This window comes from Peromyscus californicus, unplaced genomic scaffold, assembly GCF_007827085.1.
Source record: "Peromyscus californicus insignis strain IS unplaced genomic scaffold, ASM782708v3 Scaffold_11__1_contigs__length_118956290, whole genome shotgun sequence".
NCBI classification, from domain to species: domain Eukaryota; kingdom Metazoa; phylum Chordata; class Mammalia; order Rodentia; family Cricetidae; genus Peromyscus; species Peromyscus californicus.
In genome coordinates this window covers 11,898,010-11,923,544 of record NW_026294402.1, presented here as the reverse complement: position 1 = coordinate 11,923,544, position 25,535 = coordinate 11,898,010, and the positions used below count along the sequence as shown (strand labels likewise).

The following is a 25,535-nucleotide window of genomic DNA, read 5'->3' as shown; positions in this document are numbered from 1 at the left end:
GGGACCTGTGAGGGTTCCCTCCTGGGTCGTCCTCATGCTTCTGAGAGTTCAATGTTTGATAACCTGGGAAACTCCCTAATCTTGTTTTAATGTGTTGTTTATTCTTTAACTGTTCAGTCAAAAGATGATTTGAGTGCCTATGATGTTCTATGTGCTGGAGCCAGGCACAGATTCAAGCTGGAATCTCAACCTCAGAACAATTCACTGAGGTAGAGAGGGTTTAAGGGGAGACAGTCACAGAGATCCAGGAAGGGGATTCATTTACCCAGCAAGGTTTAGAAGGCTGCTTTGGTACAATTAAAGAACTTGGCAATTAAAGACTGTCTTTTGGCTTGTGAATAGGGAGCAGGGCACAAAGAGTGTGCGGTTGACCTTTAAATGCTCTGAGGCCGTCACCAGCGCCCCCCCCCCCCCCCCACCGTACCTCCCAGGAGCTGAGCTAACTCTCTGTCCTTTGGTCCTACCTTCTCTGTTGGCCCACACGTGAGGGATGAGAAGGAAGCCTTGACCTCCATAGGCCGAAATAACAACAATGGTCTGAGTAAGAGCACGTGATAACAGCAGGGCTCAGAGCACCCACAGTAGTTCTAAGAGCTCGGCGAACACAGTGGGGCTTACAAGTTAAAATGCATGGCACGGCATTGCAGGCGACTGGTGTCACCTCAGTGCCAAAGGAAGAGTTTGGTCAAATCTCAGCACTTAAGGGAATTACTTCTCAGATGCCTCCAAATGACATCTTTAGGCTATCTACATCAAACCAGAACTCCCTATCTTTCTAGATTTCTGTAGCTCTAATATCTAACACAAATGCATGTGTTGTTACTAAGGTGAAGAAGAATTTATTGGAATAAGTTCCTTTCTTTAAAAAAAAAATGTATATAGGTTTCCAAACTGACAATGAACAATCTTTACACATTTGAAGACATGTTTACTTAATAGTGTTACATTTCTGCTTGGATAACCACAACACAGTCACACAGTATTCTTACACTGATGGCAAAAATTCATTTCCCTCATCTGCTTACATGGTTTTTAGTGATAAGCAAAGAAATGTGATTTCTGTCTGATAATTTCAATGAGATGTCCCTTATTCTACCTTCTATAACTGTTATTAGGAAAATTATATATAGCTTTGATCACTATAAAAAAGATGACTTTGGAGCCGGGTGGTGGTGGCACACGCCTTTAATCCTAGCACTCGGAGGCAGAGGCAGGTGGATCTCAGTGAGTTCAAGGCCAGCCTGGTTTACAAAACAAGTTCCAGGACTGTTAAACAGAGAAACTCTGTCTTGAAAAACCGAAAAAGAAAAAAAAATGACATTGGGCAACAAAAGATCACTGGATAAACCTTTCAATGAAAGGCAAAGGCTCCAGGAATTACTTGACTCCACATAGAGGTGACTTTACCATGATAGTTTACAATTCCACATCCATGAGTCAGCCTCTAATAAACAAAAATGGTTGTCCACAGAAATTTAAATTAGATGGGACAAGTTGAAATAAAACTATTGCCTTATAGGTAGAATAGTATTACGGGTTCCTTTCAACATTTCCTTACTGTATTACAATTCATATACTTGCTCAATAAAACCTATCTGGAAGTCATAAATCTTCTTGATTTTTGAAAATTAGCCTCTGTGGTCACAAATTTCAGTTAATTAGTATTGGTTTAGTTGTTAGTGGAATATAGAAGTGGCCTTCTGCTATTTTGGTCAGCACAATAAAACAGACACAAAATACTTAGCAGAACCCAGTGTCCTTTACCCAAATTTCTAACGAACTTGACAGGAACTCACACGTTTGCTGGTTACATCCTTTGCCAGTGTCACAGCAGTGATGGAGATGGCCAGATGGGGTGCTGGAAGGGCTTCCTTGTTTAAAATGTACATGGGGATGATATTGGGGCTTGGGTGAATGCTTCGATGAATGTAACACTTTATAACAAGTGTTTCTTGAAGTATCACAAATAAACTTAGCTATGGGTTATTTAATGGTTTTAAAGTAAGGCGTCACAGCAAACAGCAGCATTTTCTGCAGCTGTCTTGGTCAAACACCACTTTTCTACACGTGGGTCAGTGAAAACAAATAACAACATTGTTGAATAAATGGGCAAATGCATACAACAGTGAGCATCCATAGACTTCAGACAGTGTGTACTGGACTGGATCCATCAACTGTGTGGAGCAACAGATCTGTTTGGAAGCCCGAGGAGTGTTGCAGATGTCTATCTACCAAGTCCCGAGAAAATTATGCAATACAGGAGACAGTAAACTAATTGTGGGTTTTTTTTAACCACTCATATTTTTCCTGTGTAAACAAATAAAATATATGGGAAAAGCAATAAAAAATGTGGTAACAATGGTGGGGAGGTGTCTGAGTTGCTCTGATGTTTTGAAAGAGAAGATCTTGCTCTAAAGTTTGAACTATTTTTCTCAAAGAGCCCTGTTCTCTCTTTCTGATTGTCTTGTCATATACAAATATTAAGTCTGTTGACACAAATCTATTCAGATCCCTGGGGACCTTCCAAATTGTCAGTTCTCTTGTGCTGTCTTCAAGTTCACTTATTCTGTCTGGGTTGCAATCATTCTATTATTGAGTCCTTTGGTGAGGGAGTTTTGTTTCTGACAAGATTCTGCTACATAACACAAGCTGATCTAGGTTAATGTGTTCAATTCCAACAAGCGCTGTTTCTCTGTTGAGCTAATTGTGGTTTGGGGGCTTTATTCTATTGATACAGTGCATTACATTAATTGACATGTGACTGCTTAAAAGATCTTGCAATCCTGGGACAAATCCCCACCTCCCCCCACCCCTGCCTCAGTCATTATGATGGTTTGAGTAAGAATGGTATGAACACTTCCCTAGGTTCATATATCTAAATGCTTAGAGAGTGGCACCATTTGAAAGATTAAGAGGTGTGCCCTTGATGTAGAAAGTATCACTTGGGGTGGGTTTTGAAGTTTCAAAAGCCCAAGCCAAACCCAATGGCTTTTTCTCTTCCTGCTGCCTGTGGATGGAACTCTCAGCTCCTTCTCCAGCACCATGTCTGCCTGCATGCTACCACACTTCTCATCCTGCTGGTAATGAGCTAAACCTCTGAAACTGTAAGCAAGTTAAATGTTTTCCTTTATAAGAGCTGCTGTGGTCATGGTGTCTCTTCAGAGCAATGGAACACTGACTAAGACTGTTACGTTGCATATTCCTTTCCGTGTGCTCTGAGGCTCCTCCTTCATATATGTCATGTCTATACTTAAAAGGGAAGAGTGATTTACAATCTTTTCTCTTAGTGTCATCTTTATCTTGGTTTTGGATCAGGAATTTAGTGTCTGGCAGCACAGCATGAGCTATGTTCTAGGTTTTGAAGAATTTGCAGAGTTAGTTTCAACTTTTTAAAAACTAGGTCAGCTTTCACACTTGGTAGTTGAGGTGAACCGGCACAGACCTTCTGAAGAAAGGCTTGTGACTAATTTCCCTGTCTCACAAGCAACTTCCATACCCGGAGGTGGGACTTCCATACCCAGAGGCAGGGAGGTCTGTGCTATCCAGGTTCTGTGGAGAAGATCCATGTGTGCTCCTGCAGCCTCGTTAGGATCACTTTCTGCACTGAATTCCTGCTGTGTTTCCTGTATTTACACATTTCTGATGACATCATACTTCAGGAATCCCTTGTTTGCTGATAACTCTCCTGCAGTGCTCCTCGCTGTCATGTCTTATTCCCTTTGATATCTCCACCGCTCTTGCAAAGGGTCTCACAAACGGGGAGAGCCAACAGTGGGCCCAACTTGCCATCAGGAGATGGAAGCCCACCACTTCTCCTTGATTAACCCCTGGCAGACCCAACCTCAGTGTGTGTGTAAAGCAGAATCACATTAACTCCAATAGATTTACTTTGGAAGCTAGATTATGTTGCCGAACTATCCTGAAGGTTTTCATATTTACAGAATGAGAATATCATTTGATTTGCCTTATAGCCCCAAATGTGCAACACAAAAGTCACTGAACTCAGTTTTACTAATCATATATACACACTTTAGAAGAATTTAATATATATTATATATTCTTATAATTTGCTATCTACTGCTGTGATAAAAATTATGACCAAAAGCAACTTGGAGAAGAAAGGATTTATTGAGCCTACAGGTCCCAACACTGAGGGACCAAGGCAGGAACCCAAGCAGAGACCATGAATGAGTGCAGGAACCCAAGCAGAGTCCATGGATGAGTGCAGGAACCCAAGCAGAGACCATGGATGAGTGCAGGAACCCAAGCAGAGACCATGGATGAGTGCAGGAACCCAAGCAGAGACCATGGATGAGTGCAGGAACCCAAGCAGAGACCATGGATGAGTGCTGTTTACTGGGTTGCTCCTCCCAGCTTGCCCAGTTTGCTTTCTTATATATCCCTGGACCACCTGTCCAGATATGGCACCACCCACAGTAAGCTGGGCCCTTTTATATCAATCATCAGTCCAGAAAATGTCCCACAGACAGGCACATGGACCAATCTGATGAAGGCAGTTCTTCAAATGAGGCTCCCACATCCCAGGGGGTTTCAACTTGTATCAAGATGACAAAGAAAGCAGTACAAATACACACACACACACACACACACACACACACACACACACACACACACGCACACACACGCACGTATGTATATGTATACACATATGATACATGTGGATCTATGGATAAATATGCATATGATATATATGCATAGGTCTATATATATAAATACACATATACATATCTGAAATTGTAGCCATTTAAATTAATATTGAAATACCACATTACATTAGCTCTCTTAATTTCCTTTGAATTCTTAAATAGCAGTAAAATATTATCAAAGCCTACGTTTTTAAAATAATTCTTACATTCAGAGAGAATGGGTACTGTTTGATACTTTCTAATTATAATCAAGATATTAGATAAATGCTATCAAGGACTTGAATTTGAGTTTGGAATTTCCTTACTAATGAAAATCCTTGATTTCAAAATTAAAGTCAACCAGTTTCTCCAGTAGTGGGCCGAATCCTTTAAATCTTTTGAGGATACTTTAACACATTTCTAAGTCACAAATTTCCATAGTTATTACACTCATAGGAAATTCTTCTTACATCTGACCTGCTCCAGTTGGAACTGGTCTCCCTCTTTTGTCTCCTGACATTTTGAAGGAGACTAGAACATACTGGAAGAATAGCATAATCCCTCCGAGAAGTCACTACCACGTCGTGTGACTTTTGAAAAATGCCAAGGGCAATTATCGTTAAAGTTGAACAAGGCCAGAGAATGATAATGAACTTGATCTTTAATTGTTCAGTGTCATCCCACTGCACAAAGAAGGAATGGATGGAGTAAGTGATGTACTGGCTAAAGTCAGGAGGTGTCGTGGGGTCAGGCCTCGGGGTTCCTCCTATCCCCTTGGGCATGCTGTTGAACCTTATTGACTCTCTCATTTCCCTTTCTTGAAAATGGTTCGATACTAGTGCCACTTTGCACGGTTTTGAGATTTAAACAGGTGTAACCTTAGCTGGAAAGAGCCCTGCACTGACCTGGATGTGTTTGCTTCTTTGACCTGCTATATCAGAGCATCATATGTCCTAGGCTACCCAAGAGATTGCTTCCATTCTTATCGCTCCATGTGGTCAAAGTCGAAAGTAATGATGCAAGTTTATTTATGGGCTTAAATTTTTTATCTAAGTTTGAGTAAACGAGGGAGATTTTTAAAATGTTTTCACAAACTTTAAATAATGTTTTTTTTAATTGAAAATAAATGTTTTTCACACACATTATTCTGATCATGGTTTCCTTCCCCCAACTCTTCCCAGATCCTCCCCATATATTCTTCTTTTTTCTCATTTTCATAGCCGTGTCCTCACACCTAGCTGACCAGGCAACAATGGTACTCACGTGGCAACTCTCAGCTACTGCTGGCCAAGTGTCTGTCAGGACTAAATGGCCGAATTCTTAGATTGCTTTATTCAGTTCATTAGACCACTATTAATTGAGTCTAATAGAAAGGAGAGGTAGCAGGAAAAATAACAAACAAGCTATAAAGCACAGGGGTTGGACAGCACTATTCTCAGGGGAGAGAGAGACAGCATGTCAGGGGACGAACCTGGGGTGTGTGAGTATGTGGACCTCAGCCTCCTTACTGCTTGTTCTGCCCCGTGCTCACACAGAGGGCCTGTTACTCCAGCATGCTCGGCTTGGAAACCACACACAGAACCTGGAACCTGGAACCCTCCAGAAATAAGGCACCGGAATCTTTACAAACTCAACTGACCAGATGATGGCCTCCTGGGTTTGTTCACGCTGCAAGCCAAGAGCAGATGACTCAGCTCAAGTGGTAGTTGTTGGTGAAAACTAAGCACGAAAGAACAGGCCGTAGGCCTTAATCCCACGAGGATGGGGTTTCGGTCCTCTTTTGAAGGTTGTGTATTACCTATTACTCAGGTGAGGCAAAATTCCAGAGACAAACTATTTACCAAGAAAAAGAGAGGTTCGTAGCTCATTGATGTTGGAAGTCTGGTGAGATTCCTAGGCAATCTCATGGATGCCCATGTTAGGAATACAGACGTACAGGAACAGGAAGTCAGAAAGAGTCTGGATTCCACAATCTCTGAGGCCCTGCCTCCAGTGATCCATGCAGGTCCCTCTCCATCACTCTTAAAGGGTCCACAGCACCTCTACACCTCAAAGCTAGGAGCAACTCCCAACACACGAACCTTTTGGGAGAACACATTTAAACCATACTCAAACCACACCAGGCACTTTTCACGTTACCTATTTCCTCCAAAGGTATATTCTCTTCAATATTGTATTAAACAATGCTTTGTAATAAAAAATACAAAACTTAACAGCAAGTAGCCACTCCCAGTCATGCCAGGATTATACATGATACTAAGGCTCAAGAAAGACTCAAAACACCAATCTGAGCGCAGGGGAAGGCTAGTTCAAGCACCCTCTCCACCACTGCTGAGTCTTAGCTGGGGACAGTCTTTTGAGTTCCTGGGGATTTCCCTAGCTGCAGATTTCTCCCCATCCCCTTAGTGGTACACTCTGTCAAGATCTCTCTTTCATTGCTCTCCCTCCCCCATCTTCCCACCTCCCATTCCCTCCAATCCCCTCTCCTCTATTCCCCCTCCCAGTTTACAGGGATGGGGGTAGATGGGGGGAGGTAGGGGGAGCAGAAGAGGAGGGAGGGGGAACAGGGGTTGGTATTTAAAAGGAAAGAAAAAAAAATTTAAATATAAAAAATTATTTAAAAAAAGACTGAAAACAGCAGGTTTAATTACTGATTTTATCTTTTAAATGAAAACTGGTGGCGCCTGGGGTCCTGCAGTGTTAAGTCCCTGCATCTGTTCCTCATTCATCAAACGTTTATTGACACCTTCTTATGCTTAGACAGGAATCTAAATTCATCTCAGCAGCTGCACTCCTGGAATGGTGCTGGTGTAACTCTGAGACTTGGGGGCTGAGGAGGAAAAGGTAGATGCAAATTTCAGAATCAAAACACCGTGGAATATTATTCCATATTCACTGTAGTCAGGTTTCTTGGTTGCGTTTTGAATTCTAAAACCTAAATATAAGAAAGGGGATAATCTGGGGAGAGGAAGGGCACGGAGACAGGTAAGAATGTGCTAAGAACACAGTATCATGCCATGGATGCATAAAAAGTGCCAACAAGAAGACTGCTGCTTTGTATGACAACTTGTACTGGTCAGTTTTTAATCGTCAATTTGACACAACCTAGAATCACCCGGGGAGGGGGACCCCAAATGAAGAATGCCTTGATCAGACTGGCCTATGGCCATGTCTGAAAGGAACTGTCTTGATTGATGACTGATGTGGGTACCCACTATGGGTACTAGACAGCGGGGCATGGGTGGTATAAATAATCAATGGTAGAATTCTCACCTGCCTAGGCGGATGGGCCTGGCTGGCGTAAGGAACTAGCAGAGGGTGACTCAGAGAACAGTCCAGCAGGCAGCTGTGGCGATTTGAAAGAAAATGGCCCCATAGGCTCATATTTGAATGCTTAGTCCCCAGTTGGTAGAACTGGTTTGGATCAGATGTGAGCTCTCAGCTGCCACTCCAGCACCATGCCTGCCTGCTGCTGCCATGCCCCCACCATGATGACAATGGACTAACCCTCTGAAACAGTAAGCCCCCGTTAAATGCTTCCTCATATAAGTTGTCTTGGTCATGGTGTCTCTTCACAGGAATACATGTTATTAAAACAGCAGCCCTCATCCATGGTTTCTGCTTCTGTTCTTGCCCTGACTTCCTCAGTGAGGGACTGTGACATGATGTAAGCCCAATAAACCCTTTCCTCTCCAGGTCGCTTTTGATCAGGGTGTTTTATCACAGCAACAGAAAAGAAACCTGGATGCAGAAATTTAACCTTTTAAAAGCTGAAAAGCCCACATTCCTCCCCACCTTATTGTAACAGAAATGAGTTCTCCACCACTGCCTTTTCAGGATCCCATGTGGATGCTCAGTTGGCAGTGCTAATCAGATCAGCACTCTACAGGGTCTGGTTCATCCCAAGTCTCTTATCTCCACACCTCAGGATGACGGTGTGTGGGAGGGGATGCTCTGAGTGTGTGGTCCTGCTCTGGCTCCCCAGTGCTCCTGAGTGAGATGAAAATGAACCCATGGGAACAGCTCAGGCTGAGTCAGTTCTCGGTAACTTCACTTCAGCTAAGAAGATGAAGAGTACAAGCAGCAGTTTGTAAGACACCTCCTGGTCAGCAGTGGCTCTGAGTTTTCTCAGGGGTCCACGGCACATCCCAAACAGGAATCCTTAAATTCAAGCTTTATTAGGTCTACCATGCTTTAGCTTTAAATTTCATAGTTTAAAATCATACTCAATAGATTTTTTTTGTTTTTTTTGTTTTTTTTTTTGTTTTTTGAGACAGGGTTTCTCTGTGTAGCTTTGCACCTTTCCTGGAACTCACTTGGTAGCCCAGGCTGGCCTTGAACTCACAGAAATCCGCCTGGCTCTGCCTTTCGAGTGCCGGGATTAAAGGCGTGCACCACCACCGCCCGGCTCAATAGAATTTTTTATATAACACTCTTATTCATGCCTCATATGAAACTCAATTGATGTTCTCAATCCTACTTTCTCTTCCTGGTGTGTGTTCTTTCCCAGCCCCTTTTGACTGGTAGCTGAAGACTATGTGATTAGTTCCAGGCAGTAACATGAAGGAAGAAATGGCATGTCTCTCTTCCAGTCCAAGCTCATTTTTCCCTCCAATGGTGACTTCAGAAGCCATGTTCTGAGTGTGGTGGTGGCACTGGTGAAAGATCCGGATGCTGCTTCCCACATGGGAGAAGGGACCACAAACGGTGGATGATTGGATGTGGCTTCTCATTACAGGGACATCTCCCTTCAATTACAATGTGGGGGGGGAGCTGTTCTGGGGGGGAGCTGTTCTGTTTCTTCTCTTGTGGGTCAAACATATGTTCTGCTTACAAGCAATTTTTGCTTATTGGTTTTGTTTTTGAGATGGGGTCTTCTTCTGTAGTCCAGCCTGGCCTGGAATTTCAGATCTCCTGCCTCAGCCTCGTTATTACACAACACCTGCCCAGTAGAGATTTACTGTTATTTTGTTGGTGGTTTGTTTTTAGGTTTCTCTCTTGAAGTTTCTCACACACTTGTCGAAAGTTCACAGGATCAGAATTCCTGGGATTCTGTTTCCTTTGGTGGGGGGTGGAAAAACACTTTCTGAAACCACTGTCTCATTTTTATAAATCAACCCATATGACTCACACCCAGTTGCTTCAAGGTTTTTCAAATGGCAAATAAAAATCAGATATTTTTTGGGTACAACATGAGGTTTTACTACATGTATACAATGTGTAGTTTTCAAGTCAGAGAGCTGGCATGCTCATCATCTCAAACATTTATCAGTCCTCAGTGGTGGCAACCTTTAACACACTTTAGATTTTTTTGAAATAAAGTGGTAAATTGAGTCATGTCCATCACTGGGTACATGGTTCTGAGTGTCCTTTCATTTTTAATCTACTCTTAAATCGTTGAGGCCTTTAATATCCATAAAGACTGTTTATACTATTCATCATGAACAATTTCAGGCATCTCTCTCTCTCTCTCTCTCTCTCTCTCTCTCTCTCTCTCTCTCTCTCTCTCTCTCTCTCTCACACACACACACACACACACACACACACAGTAATAACAATGAAACAAAGTTTAAGCAACTGAAAACTGGGGAAGGACAGCAAAATGGCAAAATGATTAAAGAAGCTTGCCACACAAGCCTGAGGACCTGAGTTCGATCCCACCCATGTAAAGATGAAAGAACCAACTCCACAAAGTTGTCCTCTGACCTCCACATGCATTGTGGCATGTGCAGCCACACATCTAGATCATGTATACATACAATAAGAAGTTAATTTTAAAACTTTAATAAAACAAAATATTTGTGCATTTTTAGCTAGGATATTTTCCATTTTATTTAATCTTATAAATGGAAAACTTAAAAAGCATTTAATAGCAAGCAAAATAATACTTTATTGACAATTGAGAAGTTACAGTACTTGCAGACATTTTTCAAATTTTTTACAAAGAAAAATAAATTATAAGAAATGACACAAGTCCAATGAAACTTGACTTTTAATAAAGCTAATAAAATCATTTTTGAAAAACAAAAATCTATAGCTTGACTTTTCATGTCATGAATATACATTTTCCTATGTGATCATCACTGTGGTCCAATCTGTGGTAGAGTAGTTGAATGGATTCAGAGGTGAGTCCCTTTGGGGTAACATGCATGGATGCACATAAAAAGTAGCCAATTCTAACAGGAAATCTGAACAATTGGGTGATTTGTCATTTCACTGTTTAGGCAATAAATTCCAGACCTAGCCATATTTCTTTTTATATCCTAACCAGATCCAGGAAGTCCTGTGTGATCAAGTAACATGTAGCCATTTAATGATAGGAAGCATCCTGTTATCCTCAGTAGACAAATTTCCCACTTTCTTAATCAAGGGGAGATAACTGGACCAAGCTGATAAAATAAACCCATTTCCAATATTTTATAATTTTACATTACTGCTTTATATTTTAACCAATTATTTTCTTGCTCAACAGTTAATGTCTGCTGACATAAGCAACTGTATTATCTCCATTGGCTTATTCTGTATCTTTTCCATCTTGACTGAAGGAAAAGGAGTTGCACACAAGACCTACTGTGTGCTGCCAATAACAAGCACCCTGGCATCTGGGGGGGACTCAAGTGAACCGGGAGGGCTGAGTGCGACTTCCATAGAAATGGCACCCACGTGCACTTACGCTGACATTTTCTAGGACTACAAATACATCCACGATCAAAGCCTATAGGAAATCACAAGCGCACTGCCGTAAATGGCTCATAACCACTTCACGAACACCATCTCAGGAGACTCAGAACTGGCTTTGGTGACAAGTGAGGGAGAACAGAGCAGGGCAGTAGTGGGGCGTGGCAAGCCCCGGTGTGTTCTCTTCAAGCAGCATTCTCTACCTGAAAACTTCTAGCTCCCACTTCTTAATGTGAAGAAACTGGGCCATTCGGGAACAGTGTTTTGACAAGAGGACCCAGCCACCGACGAATACTCTTTGGAGTGTCAGGGAACAGAGACAAATGGCAAATGGCTGAGTCTAGCCCATGGGAGGTGAACAACGGCTTTCCTCTCAGCTCTCCACAGCAGAAATGGCACCCACACAGCCAGCTTTCAGGGGAAGTTCCCACTGTGCTGAGGAGTAAACTGCGGAGGTCATTTCAGCCACCATGTGATGGATCAAGAGAGCAAACATGAATTCAACATGTGTGGCCGCTTCTCCTTCCTCCAGGCCCCCAGACAAAGGGAATAGCTGCTAAAATCAAAATATCATCTCCAAAAATCTTTAGAAAATATAATTCTGTAAAACTAACTATTATAGAAAATGAGCAAATGATAAATACATCTCAGTGCCCTTAAACAAGAGTGCATGCCTTTTACACTTTGCATCTAACCCGTGTTTCACACTATTTCCTCTCCTCTTAGTCTACGTTCCTTTCTGTCTGGTGACTGCTCCTGTGTTGATCATTTGGGGACTCCCACATGGGGTGTTGATTCAGCACTCTTACTGTGTGGGAAATCCTGGCTGATAAGATGCTCACAGTGTTTGTGCAGAACTTAAAAAGTACTGCAGCACTCGGGAGGCAGAGGCAGGCGGATCTCTGTGAGTTCGAGGCCAGCCTGGGCTACCAAGTGAGTTCCAGGAAAGGCGCAAAGCTACACAGAGAAACCCTGTCTTGAAAAACAAACAAACAAAAAAAACAAAAAATAGTACTGCCGTGACCCAGTATTTAAAAACCCACTGCACTTGGTGAACTCCACAAGTAACAGGTGAAGATACAAAAATACAATTGAGCATGCAGAGTAGAACATAATGTGAAGACAGGAGCAAGAGCCTCATGTAGCTCCTAGTCAGTGAATTTTAACTTGCTGTATGCCACTGCACGTTTTAAATACTGATTTCTCAGTCACATTCCTATGAAATTCCTTTCCTCACAACCTCGTCCACTTTCTCTGCACAAGACTAAAGACTTGAAGTAACAATTTAACATTAAATATCATAAACAATCATTAGAAATATCTAACATAAATGTTTTTAAATTTTTGGTTCTTATGAATTCATACCAAAATAAAGCTTCTGAGCTTCTGATATATATAGGCTCACATGAAGACAAAGTAATGACATAAGCAAATAAGTTAACATTTACATAGAAAAATAGAGAATTCCACAGATGGCTTGGTGACATCTTACAGACCAATACACTGGAGAGCCATGGGCTGAGAAGTCAGGAGATGACCCGGTACACATTCCTTTAAACCCCATAATTCTCATCTTTATCATCAAATGAGCTTGTTTGCCTAGCTAGTGTGTTTGGAGATGGAACAAAGGACGCACTTCTCAGGATGATGCCTGAAGTGTCTCAGTATTTACCAGGCAGTTTTTGATTGTTTCAAGTTTTCCTAAGCATGCATTTTAGGGTTCCTTTACTATTGCAGTAAGAATGCTATGAGGCTAGGAAGATCCAAAATTGTATTTTGTCATCTATCTCTGATGCCTGAAGGCCCAGGAGGCAAGTGACCAGAATACTGCACAGTTAGCCATCTGTCCCCTGCTGTTTAAGGAGACCCCACCTCCTGTGACCAGCACACCCCACAGCTAGCCAGTTCCCTGCTGTTTAAGGAAATGTTAGCTTCTCTTCCAGTGTGAGGTCTATAAAGCCACCAGGCAGGATTCTTGAAATTTTATGTCACCTATATTCAAAGAGCAGGCACACACTCTCAAAAGATGAAAATATAATTAAACTCTACATTGAAATAAAGCTGGATGTGGCTTTTCATTCTCCTTGACTATAACATGAAAAATAATTTAAAAAAAAACTCTGCATGGAGTCAACTATCAGGCTTTCTTGACTCAGTAAGTGCTCTTGATGAAGTCACCTGACATTTTGGGACTCTACTTCCTACACTGGAAACTGTCCTGTCCAGTTTATGTCAGCTTGACACACTCTAGAAGTGAGACACTCAATTGAGAAAATGTCTCTGTAAGACTAACCTGTAGGCAAGTCTGTAGGAGTATTTCCCAGATTGATGATTCAGTCCTTTGTAGGTGGGGCCACCTCTGGGCTGGTGGTCCTGGGTGCTATAACAAAGTAGGGTGAACAAGTCATGAGGAGCAAGCCAGTAAGCAGCGTCCTCCCTCGCTTCTGCATCAGCTCCTGCTCCATGTTCCTGCCCTGACTTCCTTTGATGATGGACCATGATGTGGAACTGTAAACTGAAATAACCTCTTTGCTCCATAAATTGATTTTGGTCATGGTGCTGTATCACAGCAATAGGAACTTAACTAAGACAGTAACCAAGGGAGCAGTATTCCAGAAACTTCAATGGCCTTTTCACCTATGATGGAAACAGGAGGTGAGAACCCTGTTCAGTGCTTCCCAGTGACTATGCAGCCCGACTGTCTGTAGAACCTACCTGTGAAGACTCTGGCTCTGGAAACTTCCTAATGTTTACATAATGGTCAATGGGAATTGTCTATCCTCCCCAGGGGCTATCAGAAGCATTACCCATGGAATAAAAATGCAATCAATGCATTTTCAAACAGGAGGCTTACTTGCTACTGTGGGATGTTCCAGAAAGATTTTCTTAACTATGACCCTATTTAATTTCCACAATGCTGAATTGCTTTATCTTCTCAATAGTGGTAAGAAAGATAATTCTTATTCAAAGTGTTTCTTACAGAAACAAAGACTAACAGGGTATGCTTATTGTTTAAGTTTTGATTTTAGTTTTTTCAATTCTCAAAGCTAATTTAAAATTTTTCATTGTCATTAGATAAAAGCAAGAATCTGCCATAGTTTACCACAGCTGCAAAAGATGACCAGTTCACAATCCAATTACAATACTGTGCCAACAAAAACAAGAGTTTGGCACTATGTTTAGGTGTACAGTAATACACTGTACTGGTTCTTAACTGCTGTTAGAATTGGGATGATAACAGAAGGCTCACAGATCTTCCACTATTTCAAACCAGGTGCTAAGCATGTAGAGTTCACATTCAGAGAGAGACTCTGTGGGGTACCAGCTACTGTAGTTGGATAAATAATTTCTTCAACAGTGACATATGTGCCCAACAAGAAGCCAACGACTCCAGTGAATGCTATGGAAATGTTTTTCAGGATCATCCATATGTTGTAGTGTTCCTTAGAAAATGTAAGGATTTCCACGATGGGGGGCAGGATCAGGGCCAGCGTACTGCTGCTTACAGCCCCAACAAAGGAGATCACGATGTCTAGGCGAGGAATGAGAACCGCCCCAGCACCTATTAAAAAAAAATGGCTTCTGTTGACATGTTTACTACACACACAGGGACTTAACGAAGAGCTTTTTGATACAATGAAAGTAATTAGCAGAAGCCACTGCTAATGGGAAAACTGTCATAATTTATTCTGAGCTAAGGAGGAGCAAACCAAAGAAACACTTTCTGGACTCATACTTATCAGAAAACATTTCTCATGGAAACAACTATTAACTTTGTGCTATGAGATTGGAGTGTCTATTTCAGAGCACTGAGTTCCTCTCCCTGCCACACAGAGGAGTCTATGACACACAAAACAGTGTGGTGTGCCAGGAATAAACAGGAGCAAAGAGAGCCCAGTTCTTACAGCAGAATTGTGGTCAGCCACTCTTCAGGACAACACACCAGAGGGTCATTATCAAGAGAACAAGGCCATAGTCACTGAGCAAGAGGAGGCAATGGAGGATTGAAAAATGAGTGGACAGAGTAGGATGTGCTGTGTGGCAGTGCAAGCTTCAATCCCAGAAACTGGGTTTCCAAGTCAGGAAGATCATGAGATCGAGGCCAGCCTGAGCTACATAGCAAGGCCCTGTCTCAAAAACCCAAGTCTGGCCAGGGGTATAGTGCATGTCTGGCATGTGTGAGGGTTTGTTTCTAGTACCAAAAATTTTAAAGCTGGATGAGATCCGGATATACGTATAGTCACAAATTATCTCCCTAAGACACTGTCTTTGAAGCGGAGAAACAAAGAGGCCACTTTAACCAAGTGAGCAAAGCTGGTGTTCTGATGTGGTACACTGAGCAGTGCCCACAGTGCCCCGATGTGGTACGCTCAACAGTGGCCAGCTCCTCCTGTGGAATTCTTGATAATGGTTTAAGGCTAAGCCAGGAGTGGTGGTGCAAACCTGCCACCTTGGAATTTGGGAATCTGAGGCAGGAGGACAATGTTTGAAGCTGCCCTGATCTACACATACACAAACATAGCCCCATTTCTAAAAAAATAACTGTTTGCAAAATATATGATTTAAACAGGTCTCACATTAACACATGCACATGCAAGTCAGCTATTACAATAGACATGTACTGATACTTACAAGTGATACTAACCAAGAAGGACCGTATCCCAAATTCACAGATGCGCTTCCATTTGGCATGAAGTCTGGCAGTGACTCCAGGGATAATGATCTCTGCTGGAACATAGAACTGAATTGAATAGGTCACGAAAATGCCAAAGGAATACAGAATTTTCACTGACTGATACAACCTGTTGGAAAAAAGAAATTCAACATTTAGTTTTTTCTTAATGTGAGTTTGACTTTCCTCTTTTTTAATTCTTAGAGGATAAACAAGAAATAAAGAACACAAGGCAGTTTAGAAATGTCCTAATCAAAGGTGAAAAAGGCAACCAAACCAGACGTGGTGGTGTACAGCTATAAGGCCAACACTCAGGAAGCCAACGCAGGGGGAACCGCTGTGAGTTCCACATCAGTCTGGCCTACATCTGTACTCATTTCCAGACTAGACCAGTGGCTACAGACTAAGAACCCTGTCTCAAGGAAGAAAGCAAAACACACACATATTTAAAAAAAAAAAAAAAAAAAAAAAACTAACCTCCTCTGACCACATTTCTAGTCCTCAATAGACAACTCGCTCTGACGAGCCTGTGAGGCTGAGCACAGACTTGGGGACACGGTGCTAGAAGACTGAGTTTAGGGCCACGCTGGTGCTCCCTGAAAAATTTTTTTCAACTTTCTTTTAAAAATTTGAATATATTTCTTTGAAATATTGAGTCACAGCCCCAGTGATCTCCATGTAGAAGAAAAATGTCATATTAGGCTCTCCACGTGAGCCCTCCTTGCTTTACATTTTCGTGAGGCAAAGGGCACAAGGACGGCATCTGAACCCTTTCCCCAGCTGAGTTTCCACGTGGCACCTGCTGCCTGTGTTAAGATCAAAGCAGTAAGGGGAGAGCTGTGCTGTGCTGCTGCTGCTGCTGCTGCTGCTGCTGCTGCTGCTGCTTGGTTTGTGATGCAAACTTGTCCCTTGGAGGTCAGGGCTTCCAGTGCACATCAGTGTTCCACTCATAGACATCTTCAGAATTCTCTAATTGCTCATGTTATGTGATACACGGAGAGTCCCACATATTAACAGGGTCCAGTGTAGTCTGACAGGGCAAGACAGTGCAGAGGGTCCTCCATCTTGTATTGTTACAAAGGCCATTTCAGGTTTAACTAGAATTTGATCTCCTTGACGGAGAATCCCAGGGAAAATTACCAATTCTATTCTAGGAATCAAGTCACGATGCCCCCGCTACCTCATCTCAGCCTCTGTTAAACTGCCTGCTTATACAAACCTCCCCTCCAGCTGACTGCTTAACTTAGCTTCTGCTGAACTGCTTACTTATGTTAAATCTCCCCCTGCAGCTGCCCAGTGAGATACAGAAGTTTTGTTTGTCTTTAAAAACCCCTTGCTCAGGGCTACAATTGGGTCCCAAATATCTGAGTGTTGTTCCAGCCAGCTACAATAAAGACTTTCAATTGGCTAGACTGTGTCTAGGTGGTCATCTCTGGAGGACTCACTATAAACAGTAGTATGTCAATTCAATATAAAATGTGTGATAGTCTTTAGATTTTACCTTGGTGATGGCCCCCTGCCAAAACTCACATGCACTTCATTCTTTCCTTTTTTAATTAATTAATTTAGTATTTTATGTGTTTCACCTACATGTATCTCTGTGTACCATATGAGTGTCCGGTGCCTCTAGGGAACAGAAGAGGGCACCGGATCCCCTGGAACCACAATTATAACTGGCTGTGAGCCATCACATGGGCCTTGGGAACTGAACCAAGTGCTCTGAAAGGCTGAGCCAGTTCTCCAGCCCTTCAGCATGTATGTCTCAGTCAATACCTCAGCAAATCCTTATCTAGAGAAAGTGACATTTTTGGTGAGGTGTAGAGAATGTATGGACTCACAAGAGTCAGATGAACAATAAATCTACTCCTCTGAGCTATGGATGATAAAAATAGTAATATTTCAATACTTTAACATTTTGAAATTTTAAAGTATTTTTTATATTTAAAATCTGCTGTGGGATGTTCTGTATGGCAAATATGTTAATAAATAAAACACTGATTGGCCAGTAGCCAGACAGGAAGTATAGGCGGGACTAACAGAGAGGAGAATTAAGGGAACAGTAAGGGAAGGAAGAGACTGCCTGCAGCCACCGCCAGGACAATGAAGATGTAAGGTACCAATAAGGCACGAGCCACGTGGCAAAGTATAGATTAATAGAAATGGGCTAAATATAAGAGTAAGAGCTAAACAATGATAGGCCTGAGCTAATGGTTAAGCAGTTTAAATAATATAAGCGTCTGTATGTTTATTTTATAAATGGGCTAAGGGACTGCCGAGGCTTGGCAGGACCCGGAGAGAAAACGCCAGCTACAATAATCAAAAGAAATATCCACTTGCGTGTTCTAAGAAACACACTAGAAAGGCAGCTGTGGCTGGAGGGAGCTGTGATTCTGGGGCAGTGCTGAGGGAGACTGCTTCAGGCTGGGGCAGTGACCAGCTCCTGTGTTCATTCGCCTGTGGAAATGCCAGGGTCCACAGCCTCTGTGCGTCTCCTTGGAACAAATCCTATTATCCTAAAAGGATAGACAGGACTCTACTTTCGGCAAAGCCATTAATTAGGGCTTAAGCTTATTTCTGACATCCTAAGACCAACAGCCCTGAAAAGCATACGCACTCTGCGGTCTGTGACCAAGCAAGGATTCAGTAGGCTTTGGCCGCAGTGCACACACACATCCGAGGAGCAAATACAAGAAGCAAATGGGGCCGAGTAAGAGTAGACTTGAAAATGTGGCAAACACCACAATTAGGAACAAGGAAGTCCTCAGGGCTGAAAATAATAAATCTTAATTTAGAAATTACCCAAGGACATACTTAGCTAGGGCCTTAAAATGTAACTGTAAATGGTTGTGGCTGAAAATACGTAAAATTACCAAATGACTATTTTTTCGCATGTCCTGATAAGCAGCTGTAGAGAATTAAGCAAACATTCTTATTAATTCATAATTCACTTAAAAGAGGAATATTGCTGTTTTCTAATTACTGTTATATCTTCAAAGTATGGTCGGTAATATACTTTAAAATGAAAACACTATTTTGCATATAATTATAATTACATTCCACTGACATAAAGCTGGAGTTCCACAGGCTAACACATGGTTAGTGTTAATACCATCCACACATAGTACTGTTATCTGGTGTTATATGGAACACTGCTCTAATTTTTTCCTCACATTACGTGCTGGAGAAGTGAGCACTACACAGACTGGTTTTTCAACCCTAGAAGAGTAATATAGAAATGTCAGTGTTCAAACACACTGTATAAAAGCCCCATTTATTTCACTTTTACCTATTCTGTTTCAAAAGCCCATTTATCTCTATGGTTGGCATGTGTCCTTCAATAACACTTAATACTTTTTCTCAACTCTTCAACCTTGGTTCTCACTTCAGCTTAAGTAGCCACAGAGCTGTACACTCTGCGATGCACACAGGAGACAAGAGGAAACACGCAATCCCAGGGCCTTCTGCACTATCACTTTCTAGAGCACTAGCCTTTGAGAGGACAGTCACCCTGTAGCTCTCGGAGTTAATAGTTCAAAGGACTATTAACTCCTACTACCTTACCAGGTCCACAAGGCAGACAGTGAACCAGGACAGGCTGCACCCAGCCACCCTGTGAAGAGGTTCAGATGGACTCTCTCCAAAGAAAACCTCTCTCTACCCTGACTTGCTCGCCTACTTTTCAAGATGTCTACTGTTTCTCAGTATAACTTTTGGAGGCCTTCTTCTAGCTGAAAATTAGATGGCTAACCTATGATTGAACAGTCTCTGAGTCACAAGTCCTAATTTGCTGTGTTCTAACTTGAGAACCATATCAAGCAGGGGTCAGAGATGAGCCAGTCCTGTAAGGAATGAAGGGCTACTTCAAGTACAGGTCACACCCCCACACTTGAACTGCCAATATATAGGCATGCCTTCCTAGAGTCCTGCCGCCGTCCTTCTCCATGTCTTAGCTGGGAACAGGGGCATCTATCTATCTGTCTGTGGGCTTTCTCTTCAGTTCCTTTTCCAGGAAGACTTACTTTAAATACTTCTGTGAATAAATATTGTTACTGTTTCTACCCATGTCTCATATTTGAAAATTTTTTTTAAAAGATCCAACTCTTTTTTTTTAGATTTATTTATTTATTATGTATACAGTGTTCTGTCTGCATGTGTCCCTGCAGGCCAGAAGAGGGTGCCAGATCTCATTACAGATGGTTATGAGCCTCCGTGTGGTTGCTGGGAATTGAACTCAGGACCTTTGGAAGAGCAAGCAGTGCTCTTAACCTCTGAGCCATCTCTCCAGCCCATATTTGAAAATTTAAAAGCCTGTCAAGTGCATTTTTAGTTCTACAAATAATGAAATCATGAAAAAGTTTAAACGTTCAAATCATAAATCTAAAAATATATCTTCCCCATCAAATCTTGTGAATAAAAAACACAGAAACTATGACTGGTAAGTCAGCTTTACCTACCACATGTCCTGGGGAAGATTCAGTGTAATGCTGCCTTTGATTTCATCACGGAAGCACATGTAGCCTAGAGTGGCCAGGCTGACGTACAGGACTGTGACAATCGCCATGCCGATGTTCAGCGCCTGAGGAAAGCGTTTAGACTCCTTCATCTGGTTTTCCAGTGGAAGCACCTAGGAGGAGAATGTAACTATTTTTAAAGGAATAGAATACAGGAATTTCAGAATAACCAGGGTAATTAGAAAAGTTGGTCTTCTGCAGTCTCATGTGCAGTCTTCTCTTCATTCCATTTGTAAGAGCTATTTTCTTTGTGATATGTAGACATATCCATGTATGTTTGCGTGTGTGTGGTGTGTGTAGGGGTTGACATCAGTGTCCTCCTCTACCGTGTTCCACCTCAGTTTTCCCCTCTTGGGTTGGTTGAGAGTGTCTCACTATGTAGCCCTGGCTAGCCTGGAACTATACAGACCAGTTTGCCCTCAAACTCACAGGGATCTGCCTGCCTCTGCCTCCCACATTCTGGGACTAAAGGCGCGCACCACCATACCAAGCTTCCACCTTGCTGTTTGAGACAGAATCTCACTGAATGTGGAGCTTCCTGGCTGGGCTAAACTGCCCACCTGTGAGCAATCAGGATCTGCCTGTCTCCATTTCCCAGCACTGGGATTACATCTGCACCCAGCTGATTATGTGGGGGATGGGCTCATCCTTATGCAGAAGCACTTTGCTAACACACTCAGCCCCTGTGCTCTGTAGATTTTTATATTACATTATTTTTTAATTCCTAAAAAAGATTTGAAGATCAGCTCTCAGCAGGCAACCTGCTGGGTTTTTTTTATACACCTTTTCTGGTTAGAATAATTTTAGATTTGTTTTTAAATGCCAAGGAAAACACAGATGGCTCCCATGTGCCCCCCCGGAGCAGCTCTCCCGTGATTAACACTTTATACTACCAGTTGTCACAACTGAGACAACAGTGGCCAACCACAAGTGACTGAACCCCAAAGCCCATCTCAATTTCTCCAGCTCTTCCATGAATGACCTTCCAGGACACCGTATTGCATTTTTCACCTTGCTTCCTCGCTCTCCTGTGGTCTGGCTGGCTTCTCGGTCTTTCTTTGCTCACTGTCCTGACTTGTTGAACTCCTCTGCACAACATCCCTCTAATTTGGGTCTGTTCTAATGCCTTCCTTGTGACTAGACAGGGGTCATGGCTTTTAGAGACGGACACCACACCCTAAAGTGCTCTTCTTTCACGTTTCCATCATGACTGTGATGACTGGTGTACTTCCATCTAGTCCCACCCACCTTATCATACTCTGGGTCTCTAACTCCACCCACTCTCCAAGAACTAAGTGAGAGTTATCTATACCCGCTGGGGGAGGAGGTGCAACTAGGGATCCTGCCTCGTAGTCATTAGTCCAATCACTTACTCCCTGTGGACTTCTGCGATCTGTTATGCACACTGAGTCACAACCCAACATTCTGTCACTGTGATACGACCAGGCATGTGTGCGTCCCTGGTGGTGCTCACTGCCTCACTGTCCGTCCTCTGAGCATGTCCTTCCTCTCTGGCCTATAGAGAGCCCCCACACTCATGTTGGATCCCATGGTTTCAGTCTTCATCAGACATTTGTCTCCACAGAACGTGGTTCTTGTCTTGGAGCATGGCATTTAGAATTCAGATCTCCAGGGTGTGTGCTATGTGAGGAGTGTTGCTTCTGAAGCCCTCAGGACACAGAGCAAGTTAAAGCTCACATGCATAAGAACACACATGTAGACATCTGTAACTGCTCTATAGTGTGTGTGGAGGGGGCAGGAAGGGGACCACAGGACAGGACAGGGATCTTGGGAAGGGATGAGAGGTAGGAGTGGAGTGTGTGTCAGGAAGGCAGGAGGGACTGTGTGGCATAAGGAAGAGACCAGCCAAAAGAAGGGAAGGATAGTATATGATGTGTGTGTACAGAAATGTCATAGGAAACTTCGTGTCCTAACAAAGCAAATATTAAAAATTAAAACAAAAAAGGGAAGAGAAAGTGGGATAGTGAGGCTAGTTTTGAATGAGCAACTGTATGTTGGACTTTTGTCAGAGAATCAACACTTAACTAAATATCCAATGATTAAGATCCTAAACTAACGAAAGACAGACATTAAAATCCGAATCTACAGCTGCAACCGCAGAGAGGAGCTGTGAGAATTCCTAAGAATTCAGACAGCAGAGAGCCCGGGGAGGCGGGGGGACGGACGGACGGACGGACGGACGGACACAACATCCATTTGCATTCACAGGAAGAGGCATTTAAAGTGGTTTTGTTCTGATACCAAACCATCAGACTTGAAGACAGTAGACATTAATATTCAAATTTCCCTAAATCTACAAATTCTAGGCCACAAATGCTGAAAGTATTTTGAGTAGAAGTACTTAAGATGTTAGAGGCCTCAGGATGTATCTCCTGGCACTGACGTCTCACTAATGTTGTACCTTAAAACAAATATGATGTGCCTGACCCAAAGGGAGACTTATCTTTGAGTATCACATGGCAATAACTTTATAATTATTTCCATAGCCTTCAAATATTCTAGTCTGTAATGTGATGTTGGGGCTGGCAGGCTGACATGCAAGCCGGATGGCCTGAGTTCAGTCACCAGACCCTGCAGAGGCTGGATAAGCGACCTCACATCTAAAATCGCATATTCCTGTGGAAAGAGGGAGGTGGAGACAGAACTACCTAGACCCTCTCTGGCCTATTACCCTGGAGAGCCGCAGAGCAGCAGGAACAGGAGAGACTCTGCCCCACAATGGAAAAGGAGAGAACCAGCTCCTGGAAGCTGTGCTCTGAACTCCCCTGACCCACCCCAGTACATGACCTTTTTAAATGGGTTATTGAGGACTGGAGAGCTGGCTCAGAGGTTAAGAGCACTGGCTGCTCTTCCAGAGGACCTAGTTTTGATTCTCAGAACCCATGTGGTGGCTAACAAACATCTGTAACTCCTTTCCAAAGCCTCACTAACCCTCTTCTGGCCTCCACAGGAACCAGGCATGCATCTGGTGCATAGACATGCTTACAAGGAAAACAACCCAGATGCATAACAGAATTTAAAAATTAAAAAAAAAAAAGCTTTATTTGGGCAAGCTTGAGTATGTGGGATACAAACAAAACAAAATTGTGAGTTCTATTTTCTGAAGTTACATGATACTTAACAAGAGTTTTCAGTATAATACCTTAAGGCTTTTATAGGCTTGAAATTTTTCCCAATAAAATGCTAAAAATCTAGTCTAATATTGTCACTTAACCTACCAAGGAAAAGACTTAGAGAACCTAAGAAACATGTCTAAGGTTAAGTTACTGGTCAGTAGAAAAACTAAACAAGAGTTCAAGTCTACCCCACTGTTAGGACTCAAAGCTACAACATGTCTCATTCGTGCCTGTGGCTCCTCCCAGCACCTCACCCCGCCCCTACCCTAAACCTCCCCATCCTAAGGGCTGGGCTCCCCCAGTCTCTTGGCCTCTTGGCCTGGGCCGGGGTCTGTGGCTCTTCCCTTGCTCCCTCTTCCCCTCTCTCCTCTCAGGGTCTGGTGTCGGCCAGTCATGTTCAGCCTGGACTCTCCCCTCTGCCTGCTTTCTCCCTCACATCTACAATAAAAAAATCTCACACCTTAGGGGCAGCCAGGCCCTCCTCCTTTGATTTCATTGTTTTCATTCACCCACCAAACTGGAATCATGTTCTATGAATACACGAAACTAAGCCTTGCCCCACCCCCACAAAAAACATGTACTTTTATACAGTTAGACTTTAAAAATTCTTGTGATAAGAGTTTAAAAAACAAGTAATGGCTAATTCTTACCACTCCTATGCCTTCAAAAGCAAACACAGCAGTACCAAAAAACAGTGGGTATTTCTTCCAACCGGCCACAATTGGAAGGTTGTGGGGATCTGGCATGTTCTGCAGAAAAGAAAAAAAAGAAAAAAGAAAGCAAGTTACAGCTTTATCTAATGCAAATTATTTAAAATTAAAGAACAAAATCACGTCTTCCAAGCTTCACAGAGCAACTGGGCTTATGAAATTCAGTAAACGTTTTACACATATGTTAAGGGAGGCTAAGCTGTTAGGACATCGTTACAGAAACAACTGTTTCCCTCACATCCACACATTCCTCCTGAGTACCTGTGTCCACTGGCCAGTCCCAGGCAGCACATGGGATACATCTCCTGCCACATGAGAAGTATGCAGGCATACTCAGAACCCAGAGCCCAACCGTCACCAGGCTGCTGCGGTCTCCATGCATCCCACCCCTTCAGGTCCCTGGCTCCTGACTGCTGTGCTGGCTCTCCCTGTTCAGGCCTCCTTCTGGCTTCAGTGTGTGCTCCGACACAACACACACAACCTATTCCTCACTGTGGATGGTCCCGCTGCCCTTTATTACCTGGCACCATCTCATGGTAATGCTTCCCACTCTCTTAAGAAACCATTGACCACAGTGACCTTCCTTCCAGACACCCCAATTCTGGTCCCCCCTCTTCTCCTCTGCCTTACCTGCTGAATTAAAACTCAAGGCCAAGGAAAGAGGCTATGCAAACCAGTGTGAAAGCACGTGAGTAATGTGGGCAATGAGGAGGTTGGTAACAGTTGAGGCACATGTAGAATTACATGATGTGAAGAAGACACATGATGGGGAAAGCAAGGAGCAGAGTGAGCAGGGTCCAAAGGTCTTGATCGTTTGCTAACGCTAAACCGTGACTCAGGTGAGCAGGATGCTATGGCACTTCCTTGTGCTCTTCCCTCTCCTGAGAGATCCCCCAATCTAACATGTCCAGCTAAGGGACTGGGAAGCTCAGAAAGGCTCAGGCAACCTTCTTTCCTACCAATTTGAGAATCCAGAAGGAGGAAAGTGAAACAGACCCAGTAAATTAGTTTATGTAAACTTCTCATGGAAATCTTATGATATCTTGGAAGTAGTATGTTTGATGGATTAGATCATGAGGAAATAAAACAGGATCCTTGACTTTCTTGGGGTCCTTGGCCTCTGCCTAGTATAATTGGGTTAAGAGTCCTGAGACTTCAAACAGTGACCTCAGTTCCAATTA

At 42.8% G+C, this 25,535-nt stretch overlaps 1 protein-coding gene across 4 annotated transcripts in view; it reads right to left on the bottom strand.

Annotated features, from left to right (window-relative positions):
* Positions 1-10,511: 10,511 nt before the first annotated feature.
* The window catches only part of Slc36a4 (solute carrier family 36 member 4), a 41,419-nt gene continuing 26,395 nt past the window's right edge, over positions 10,512-25,535 (bottom strand). For 3 of the 4 annotated variants that reach the window (XM_052752931.1, XM_052752936.1, XM_052752943.1), the window contains 4 exons: positions 24,295-24,393; positions 20,451-20,620; positions 15,957-16,126; positions 10,512-14,886 (listed from right to left, as the gene is read on the bottom strand). In XM_052752931.1, coding sequence (XP_052608891.1) covers positions 14,585-14,886; positions 15,957-16,126; positions 20,451-20,620; positions 24,295-24,393 — 741 coding nt within the window. In that variant the 3' untranslated portion in view covers positions 10,512-14,584. The remainder of the gene's footprint in view (positions 14,887-15,956; positions 16,127-20,450; positions 20,621-24,294; positions 24,394-25,535) is intronic. The other variant, XM_052752923.1, reaches the window with a different exon arrangement.